Source organism: Vulpes vulpes, chromosome 10 (genome assembly GCF_048418805.1).
Source record: "Vulpes vulpes isolate BD-2025 chromosome 10, VulVul3, whole genome shotgun sequence".
NCBI classification, from domain to species: Eukaryota; Metazoa; Chordata; class Mammalia; order Carnivora; family Canidae; genus Vulpes; species Vulpes vulpes.
Window position 1 is genome coordinate 10,693,407 of NC_132789.1, and position 9,693 is coordinate 10,703,099.

The 9,693-nt window shown below is 53.5% G+C and overlaps 2 protein-coding genes across 3 annotated transcripts in view; one reads left to right on the forward strand and one right to left on the reverse strand.

Moving 5' to 3' along the window:
• Window positions 1–4,038, reverse strand: part of DDX54 (DEAD-box helicase 54) — a 19,747-nt gene extending 15,709 nt beyond the window's left edge. The window contains exons 1-3 of the mRNA XM_026018857.2: window positions 3,805–4,038; window positions 1,070–1,199; window positions 124–194 (exon numbers count right to left, since the gene is read on the reverse strand). Of these exons, the coding sequence (XP_025874642.2) occupies window positions 124–194; window positions 1,070–1,199; window positions 3,805–3,978 (375 nt within the window). The 5' untranslated portion in view covers window positions 3,979–4,038. The remainder of the gene's footprint in view (window positions 1–123; window positions 195–1,069; window positions 1,200–3,804) is intronic.
• Window positions 3,811–9,252, forward strand: RITA1 (RBPJ interacting and tubulin associated 1). 2 transcript variants are annotated; one of them, XM_026018859.2, is made up of 4 exons: window positions 3,811–3,947; window positions 4,556–4,676; window positions 5,062–5,427; window positions 8,187–9,252. In XM_026018859.2, exons 3-4 carry the CDS (start codon window positions 5,117–5,119, stop codon window positions 8,695–8,697), a joined length of 822 nt encoding a protein of 273 aa, XP_025874644.2. In that variant the 5' UTR covers window positions 3,811–3,947; window positions 4,556–4,676; window positions 5,062–5,116; the 3' UTR covers window positions 8,698–9,252. The 2 variants fall into 2 exon arrangements, with proteins under 2 accessions (XP_025874644.2, XP_025874643.2); XM_026018858.2 differs by lacking the exon at window positions 3,811–3,947 and adding an exon at window positions 4,093–4,357 and having other exon boundaries at window positions 4,533–4,676.
• The last annotated feature ends 441 nt before the right edge of the window (window positions 9,253–9,693 follow it).

The following is a 9,693-nucleotide window of genomic DNA, read 5'->3' on the forward strand; positions in this document are numbered from 1 at the left end:
CCAGAGTTAGAGGGAAGATAGATATGACAGCCCAGACAGGGAGAGTGTGTCATGAGGCTGGACAAGAGGGCCAAGTCAGTCATCTCCTCTTCCCAAACCCCATTAGCCCTTCCTGTCTCGTACCTTTCTCTGGATGGGTGTTGGCACCTTGTAGCCTTTCTTCATGATGCCCTTGAACACTGGGTAGCTCAAGCCTGGAAGAGACACGGGGATGGCCAGGGGGAGGGCAGCCCCAGAGGCACACCACACAAAGCTGACCAGGACAGATGACTGTCATCAACCTCGATGGCAAGAAGAAAAGGGGTTGGTGGGAAGGTATATCATGCAGATTCTGACTTGAACACACTCTTAGTGCCATGAGACCACTTGGGGTGTCTCATGCAGGGTCTCGGGTGCTGCCGAGGAACCCCCTGCTGCAGGCATGGGAAAGTCATGTGGGAAGTATTTAGCAATACTGAGTGGGGATGTCTGTGATTCTTGTCAGAATCATCCAGGATGGGCAGCCCGGGTGGCTCAGCAGTTTAGCGCTGCCTTCAGCCCAGAGCCTGATCCTGGATTCCCGGGATCGAGTCCCGCATCAGGCTCCCTGCATGGAGCCTGCTTCTCCCTCTGCCTGTGTCTCTGCCTCTCTCCCTCTGTGTGTCTCTCATGAATAAATGAATAAAATCTTTAAAAAAAAAGGGGGGGGGGCTTCTTCTTTTTAAAATTATAAAAATATTCACCTTGATATTTGAATCTTTGCACCAGACATTACTGATTTGCAAAGAGCAAGAGAGTTCTGCGTTGTTTCCAGCTAGCCAGGTGTCCCGATACCACCCAGAACTCCACCTTTCCTCCATCTCCTCTGAACTGCACTCTGTCATGCAGCAAACCCTGAATGTCCTTGCCTGTTCTGTCGCCAGCACTGCCCCATGTCGGCTTTGACTGCCCTCTCACGGGGCCGGTCCCTAGGCCACCCAACTCCAACGGCTGTGCTGGGCCCAGGGCAGACATCGGTACTGGAGCACACAGGGCACGATGAGCCCCTGCTGCTGCCCCCTCAATGTGCCCAGACGCCTGGCTCACCCACCCATGGACTGGAAGCCTCCGGACTTCTTCTTTTTCTTGTTCTGGGCTCGCACCATCTCCCGTGTGTCCGGCTCCACGTCGGAGGTGCATTCTGAGGTGGGGAAGGCGGGCAGGGGTCTGCCAGGCCCCAGCTGGGCGGGAGGAAAAGAGACACGTCAGGCCAGGCACAGTCACACCACTGGGGGCAGGGAGAGGGCCTATCCAGCAGCGGGCATCCCTCCATTCAGGCCGACGACACCCCTGCCGGATGGTGGGCCTTGTCTGCCAAAGGGGCCCCCCATGACAGGGCCAGGGTAGAGCGGAGGGTCAGACAGCGGGCCGTGCAGTTAGACTGTCCAGGTTTCAATCCCTGCTCCGTCACCTGCCTGTTGTGAGAGACCTCAGGCAAGAGATTTAATCTCTCTGAGTCTGGATTTCCACCGCTGGGAAACAGGGATGATAGACAAGAGCATGTGTCTCACAGGGCACAGGAAGATGAAAGGGGTAAGTGTAAAACCTAGAACAGCACCCAGCACGTAAGTGGTGATGTATCATCACTGTCATCCCGGTCTGTCGTCCAAAGCCCTCAAAATGAAAATCTCTAGAGGGCCAATCAAAGCATGTACTGTGTGTGTGGTACTCGAGCTCTCCAGGTTGCCCTGTCCCCCTCGGCCAAGCCCCGTTCTGACCCATCACTCCTCCCAACTCTGCTGTCTCTCATGCTGGCCTCCTTCCTGCCTAGCCAGGACCCGCCTGTCCTGGCACAGCTATATCCAACCCAGACAACCCCTCTGGGGGGCCTTCTCAGACCACAGAACTGTCCCCCTTCTTCTCAAAAATAACACTTATGGAACACTGATTCATAATACCTGCTAAAACTTTCAGGGCACTCACTCTTAAGCCAGGTGCTGCTCTGAGCATTCATATAAATCAGCCCACTTTTAATCATCATGGCAACTCTGTAAAGTAGTTACTATTAGTTTGTCCATTTTACAGAGAAGGAAACTGAGGAACGCAGCGATGAAGTGACCTCCCCACCCTCATACAGACAGCAGGGATTTGAACCCTGGCTTCAGAGTCTATGTTCTTTCACCTGTGACCCTCTGTGGTCCCCTTCAACTATCTGGGTCAGAGCTGCAGCATGTCTACTACGGTCGGTGAGCTATGAGTGGGTTTTATACATCTAAAAAATGGTAAAAAAAAAAAAAAAAAAAGAAAGAAAGAAAAAGAAAAAGAAAAAGAAAAAAAAAGAAAAAAATCAAACAAAGAAGACAGTGACCTTATATGGCCCCACAAACCCTAAAATATTTAACATTTGGTCCTTAACAGGAAGAGTTTGCCAACGTCTCTTCTAGACACATGAACACAAAATGCCTGGAACCCACTGGTGCCTCAGCAACATTTACTGAACGAGTAGAATGCACAAACACTGTAATTTAATCCTTTCATGAGTCTCTGAGGCACTTAAAATCATGTGTCTTGTACACATGTGCCTTCTACAGGTGTGGCCCAGAGAGGTTAAGCAACTTCTCCAAAGTCCCACAGCCAGTAGACTTGGGCCACATTTGAACGCATAACTGCACCAGGGCAAAGGTCTCCATCTGAACCATATCTGTGGGCTCTTCTTTGGTACCTACTACCTCTGCCCTCCTGTGCTGTGGCGATTCCTCCACTTTTATGGAGCACCTACTATGTGCCAAGCACTGGCTCCACTGGGTGGGTGAACATGGTACGATTCCATCTGGTCCTTGACCTGGAGGAATGTGGTTCCCTCTTTTCATCTAAACACCTACCCTTAAGAAAAAGTGGGGGGGAGACACCTGGGTGGCTCAGTGATTGAGCATCTGCCTTCGGCTGGGGGCGTGATCCTGGGATCGAGTCCCGCATCGGGCTCCCCGCAGGGAGCCTGCTTCTCCCTCTGCCTGCGTCTCTGCCTCTCTCTCTCTGTGTCTCTCATGAATAAATCAAATCTTAAAATAATAATAATAAACAGCACCCTTTCATCCACATCTGTGCCAGGCACTGCCGGGCACAGGGCTGCGGGAAATAATGGGCTTTAGCTACCTGCCGGTTGGTGCTCACGCACCCACCCCCACCCCCACCCCCATCCCGTGCAGAGAGCTGGCGCCCAGTGGTGGAAATAGCACAGGCCGGAACCAGAGGTCGGCATCCTGGCTCTCTGCTCACAAGCTGTGAAGTCTCGGTCAAGGTGCTAACCCCTCTAGGACTTAGGGTCCTCCTCTGGGAAACAGGGATGGTGGCACTTAGCTCCCAGAGCGGTATGAGGATTAAAACGAGGCTGGTCCAGTTCTCAGCGTGAAGCCTGGCACACGGCTAAGCGGTCAGCAAACGCGAGCTCCGTTCGCCACCACCAGGGGGGACCCAGGGGATTCCAGGCGTGGCCGTCTCAAGCCGCTGCGCCCGGCCTCCGCTTAGTCCCACCCGGCAAGAATCCCCCAAACTCCTCAAGTCAGGGCTTCGGCACCCGCACTTTTCATTGGACCGAAGGGCGCTGGGCCCGCCCCCTCGGCAAGAGCCAGCCAATGAGGGGCCGCGACCCAGAGCCGGCCCGGAAGGCCCGCAGGCCCGGCGGCTGGAACGCGGGGGCTCGGGCTCCGGAGCCGGGCGGGCCGGGCGCGGGGACACGTGCTGGGGCTGGCGGCCCTGCCCGGGTCCTGCCGGGGCCCTGCCGGGGCCCTGCCGGGGTCCCCACCCTCAGCCCCGGGGCGATGCGCGGGGCCGGGCGCCCGCTCCCACCTTCTGGGCCCGGGTGTCATCGTCCGCTTGGATCTCAAACTCGCCGTCCTCCGAGTCGCTGCTGCGGGGCTGGGAGGCCGCGCCTCGGCGCCTCCGCAGCCCCTTCTTCTTCCTCCACTGGGCCATGGGAGCGCGGGACCGAGGTCCGGCCGCCACGCGCGCACCGGCCGCCATGCGGGCCCCGGGGCGGGGAGCGGGGAGCGGGGAGCTGGGAGCGGCGAGGGGGCGGGGGGCGGGGCGAGGGGCGGGGGCGGGGCCTGCGGGACGAACCAACGGCGCGGCCGGGCGGGGGGGCGCCGCGTCTCTGCGGCCCGCCTGCGCCGCCTCGAGGCTTCGGGGAGCTCCAGGGGCGCCCCCCCCGTGCTCATGGTTCCGGCCGCCCCGCCCCTCGCTGGTTGTCGCTGGGGCCTGGCTGCAGCCGCGGGTGGGTCGGTGCGGCTCCCCGGGGCTGGGGCTGCGGGGCCCGGGCTGCAGATCCACTGGGACCGTGGAGGCCCCTGCAGAGGAGGGGGCGCTGGGACTGCAGCCCACATCCTGGAGCCGAGATTCTCAGGTAAGGAAAAGAACTCACGATGCAGGGGCCTCGGACCTCAACCGGGGTCTTGACTTGGGGAGCAGGGAAGATGGGGTAGTTGGAGGGGTGTCTGTGATCCACCAGGAGCGGAATGGTTACGTGCATAAGCTCTGCACCCCTCCGTCAGGTTCAAATTTCTCTTCTACTGTTTTAGCCTTATTTAGGTGCGACTTACAGGTGTGACTTCAGCGTCTGAAGCCTCAGTCTGGTCATCTGTAGATTAGACATAACCGAAGCTACTTCGCAGAGCTGTTAAGAGGATTACATGAAATAATGCTTGTAAAGCTTTTTGCGCAAGGTAGGCACGAGATAATGCTGGTTATTGTATTAACTCCATAAATGTATATACGGGATAGAAGGACCTGCCCTGTCTCCCCCATCCCACCAGGCTAAGTTTTTTCCTTGGTGCCAAAATAGGCACAGGCCTCATCTCTTCTTCGTCCCCCTAGCGTTCTGCATGGAGCACTGTATACTAGGAATGCACATTTATTCATTAAATATTTGCTGGTAGCACCCCTCTCCCTATCGTTGTGACAGCTGAGAGACAGATGAACCCATTTCTGCAATGTCCCCTGGGGTTGGCAGCTCCCCTTTTGTCCTTGGGTTGGGAGCTTAAGAGATGGGCCACCTTCCTCAGCTGGCACTGCCAGTGACGGTGGTGTCACCCTGTCCCCCTTTCACAGGGAGCCCTGGAGGCAAGACCCCGCAGGCAAAACATGCCTGCTCTTACCCAGAACCATGTGCAGCATGAAGACCCCCGTGGAGCTGGCAGTCAATGGGATGCAGACCCTCCGCCTTCAGCACCATTGCCAGGGCAGCTACCGGGTCAAGGCCAGGCCATCATATGTGGATGAGACATTGTTTGGCAGCCCTGCGGGTACCCGGCCCACACCACCAGACTTCGACCCACCCTGGGTGGAGAAGGCCAGCAGAACCAGTGGAGTGGGCACAGGGGCATCACAGGCCTCAGGGGCCAAAGGCAGCTGTGAGACCACCTCCTCCAGGGGCAACACTCCCACCCTCACACCAAGGAAGAAGAACAAATACAGGTAACAGGATGGGGAGATGCAGCCCTGTACTCCTGAGGCCGCCTGGGTTCCTATTAGAGCCCTGCTGTTTACATGCTGTGTGACCTTGGACTCTCAGCACCTTGACTTCTCTGAGCTGCACTTTCCTTATGTGGAAAATGGGACCTAGTGGGACTATTGAGCGTAAATGAAGTGAGGTGTGTACAGGGCTTGGCACAGTAATCTGACACCTAGGAAGTTCTCAGTAAGCGATAGTGAGGATGGTTGAACACCCATTTCCCAAATGCCACAAGACCAGACAAGTGAGGTCCAGAGGGGTCTAGTGATTTGTCCAAGATCACAGAGAAATTTGCATAAGAATATTAAGGTGCTTGATCCATGAAATGACATAGATGCAGTGGGTGGGTCCCAGTTTCAGTAAGTCATTTCAAAAATGTTTTTTGTGGCCTTTTCATGAACAAGCTAGAAAAACAGGAGTTGAGGCTAATAGTTATGATTGTAAATTAATCAGATTATTTGGATCATTTCAGGTTGATACCAGCCTGGAGGGAAGTGTGTAGTGGGGGGCCACAGGGCTCTATCTTGTTTATTGTTATCAGTGATTTGGACAAAAACACAAAAGACTGGAATATTCATTTATAGCTATCATAACAAAATACAGTAGCTGGGGAGCTTAAACGACAGAAATTCATTATCTCATAGTTCTGGAGCCTAAAAGTCCAAGTTTAAGGTCCTGGCAGGCTGAAGCCTCTCTTTGGCTTACAGACAGCCACCTTCTTGCCTTGTTCTCACATGGCCTTTTCTCTGTGAGCGTGTATGTTCCTGGTGTCTCCCCTCTTCTTATAAGGACTCGATTCTTCTTGGTATAGAGCCTACCTTTATGACCTCCTTTAAGCCTAATTATCTCTCTAAAATTCAGGGTGAATTTTGGGAGGACATAGTTCAATCCATAACAACTAGCCAATCATATTTAGGGTCCATTCTGAGCCAGGAGGAACATAGGTTGGTGGAGAGAAGTGAAAATGGGAATGCTGCCTATCTTAGGAGATAAAATTCAATGAGGTAAAAGCAAGACTCCAGTATTAGGTCAGGTTGAGCACCATGCATCTGACATAGAGCCAGGGTAACATTAGCACCGCTGACAACTATAGTGTAGCTGAAAAGGCTGATGTAAGTGTGGGGTGTACTAACAGAGGTATGGTGTCCAGGACAAGGGACGTCAACTCCATGTTCTCCTGGAGGGTAGAATTTCATGCAGGATGCTGACAAGTAGAGGGTGTCAAATGAGAAGATGCGTAAGAGAGAGAGATGCTCTTAAGTAAAGCCTTTGGCTCCAGGCAGACATAGGCAACAAGCAGATACAGTTTGAGCAATTAAATCAAATGGCAAAAAGTTGACTTTTCAAAGACTTGCAGTCTTTTTTTTTTTCCTTTTTTTTAAAAATTTTTTAAAATTTATTTATGATAGTCACAGAGAGAGAGAGAGAGAGAGAGAGAGAGAAGCAGAGACATAGGCAGAGGGAGAAGCAGGCTCCATGCACCAGGAGCCCGACGTGGGATTCGATCCTGGGTCTCCAGGATCGCGCCCTGGGCCAAAGGCAGGCGCTAAACCACTGCGCCATCCAGGGATCCCAAGACTTGCAGTCTTAACACAGAAACACTTTCAGTCATGACTACAAGGCATGGAGCTGTTGCCTCCTAGGTGTGCCGTGAATATTTGTGAGATTAATAGACAAAAAAATAATTGGTGAGTGAATCTAATTAAAGGTGAGAAGCCTAGAAGTCCCTTATATCTGATATACTGATCCCAGAGCTTGGGCCCTTGAGCCAGGCTGGATTTGAATCTTGTCTTTACCCTCTTTCTTGCTGTGGGGCCTTCCCCTCCCTATGCCTCCTTTTCTCATTTGTAAAATGGGATTATCATATCTCCCTCCTGTGGATGTTTGTGAAAAGTAATGAGATGATGCACGGTGACATGCTGAGTTCTGGGCCTGCACATGAAGAGCCCTCAGTAAATATTCAAAAATGTAAAAAGCTTCTCTGGTGATGAGGCCAGGTCAGCTTTATAATAGGAGTTCAAACTGAGCACCCTCTCTGTGCCAGGCACTGTGCTGTGTTACTTCAAATACAGTGAGACCGGCCACAGGACTGCAGAAGGTTCAGCTGACAAGACCACTAGGGAGAAGGAGAATTGGAGGGTGGGGTATGAAAAAAGTGAAGACTGTAAAGATTAAGGTTATATTAACCCAGACTCTTAGATGCAAGTGGCAGAAAACTTAACCCAAACTGGCTTCAGCAAAAAAAGGATGTTTGGGTCTCTTTTATGAGGGGCTCAAACTATTGTTGGATCCCATCTCCCTCTTAAGGCAGCTTGCCCCCCCCCCCCCACTCCAGCCTAGCCAGCCACCAGCTGCTTTGCCCTTACATCCTGCCGGATTATCAAAACCAGATGGCAGACAAACCTCTTTCCTGGTAGTTTCAACAAAGCTCTTAAGGCAGGTGCTCCTTGGCAGGATGGGTCATATGATCATTCCCAAGCCAATCAGTGTGGCCAGGAAGATGGAATATGCAAATTGGCCGGGCCTGGGGCATCCGTGGGGAAAATGGGGAGGTCAGGATGCAGGGGATTGGATTCTTGGCAGGGGAAACCAACCGAGAGAGGAGTAGTGGCATACCAGAGGGCTGTGGCCTCACTGTGGGTGCCTGGCAGGGGGTGGGGGCTTCAGGTTTTTAGGGTTTGTTCATTCCACCAGCTCACTGCCTTTCTCCTCCCTTTGCCAGATTGATCAGCCACGTTCCTTCTTACTGTGATGAGTCACTGTTTGGCTCCCGACCAGAGGGCACTAGCTGGGAGGGCCCGTGGATGGCAAAGGGTGATGCTGCTAAACTCCATGCCCTCTTCTGGACACCTCCAGCCACCCCCAGGGGCAGCCACTCATCCCGCTCCCGGGAGACCCCGCTGCGAGCCATTCACCCAGCTGGTCCGTTGAAGGCAGAGCCCAAGGTGGCAGCAGACTCCCGGAAGCTGTCTATGGCTGGGTTGGACTCTCCGCACCCTCTGAGGCGGGAACGTTCCCATTCCCTCACACACCTGAATGCCCCCAGTGCTTGTCGCCCACCCGCCAGCACCCTCCACACCAATGGGCCTCGGGATTCCCGGCCTTCCCCCTCAGGGGTGACCTTCCAGAGCCCCCGAGTGACTCCTAGGGCCCGCTCCATTCGTGATTCAGTGCCAGCTGCCCCCCAACGGGGTGGGGCAGCCACCCAGAAACCAAAGCCCCCTTGGAAATGAGTTCCTTGGTCCTCCCCTCCTCGAGCTTACTCATGGGGTCACAGTGCGGAGCACGGTTTCAGAGGAGGGCACTGGTTGAGGGTGCCCCTAGAGAGACCAGAGTCTCCTAGGTAACCATGAAGCATTGGAAAAGCGTTCCTGGGGGCAGACATAGCGGGAGGAGGCAGTGCCTTCCTTAAGCACCAGTTGCTCCCTACCTTATACCCAATGACAGGGATTCGGTGGCTGCCCCTTGAGATGCCTGTACCAGTCTTGCTCTAGCCACAGGCCGTGCCAACCCAGGGGTGCCTACCAGTCCCCCATCACTCCCGCAACCTTGTCTTGTCACCAGTGTGAATAAATGGTGTGCTTGCCAACCTAGGAGGGTCCCTTCTTCCTTCATGCCAAGCTTCCTGCTCAGGAGGAGTCTCCAGCTGAGTCTGGAGTTTTCCCAGGCACAGTGTATGGCCTGTGGGGAACAGAGGATCTGGGTGACTCATGGGTGGACATTTTTTTAAATTTTAATGATCTTGTATTTATTTCCACGTATTAAAAATATATCAGTAGCTCATCAAAGCCATGACTTTGACTAATTTTATTTTCCTTAGGGTAAGGGCCAATATAGGCCTGGGTTGAATTAAATAGCAAAGTTAAAAAAATATATATATATATAATAAGGTAATGGCAGAAATCATGAGTTTGGGAGTTGACAACTGAGGTTTAGCAACATGGGCCTCATACATTTCTCACATTTTCCAGAAAGACAGAGTAACGAGAACTTGGCTAAGTGGCGAAGCCCAGGAAGACCAGAAAGTTAACATGTATTTGGAGAGCACTCAGGACTGAGGTACAAGCAGTCCAGGAGCACCTTGCTCTCTGGCTCTGCTCCTTGTCACCTGTACCTCCTGGGTCAGGTCATGAGAAACAGCAAAGCCTTTGCTTGGGTGGAGTTGTGCCCCAAATCCCGGGATCCTGCCAGATTTGGGTGGAGGCCAGGCTTTGGCCTCTTTGTGTCCC

Coding starts and splice junctions, on each gene's coding strand:
- RITA1 (XM_026018859.2), top strand. CDS start 5,117: ATGTGCAGCATGAAGACCCCCGTGGAGCTGGCAGTCAATGGGATGCAG. Junction 5,428..8,186: donor AGGAAGAAGAACAAATACAG/GTAACAGGATGG, acceptor TCCCTTTGCCAG/ATTGATCAGCCACGTTCCTT.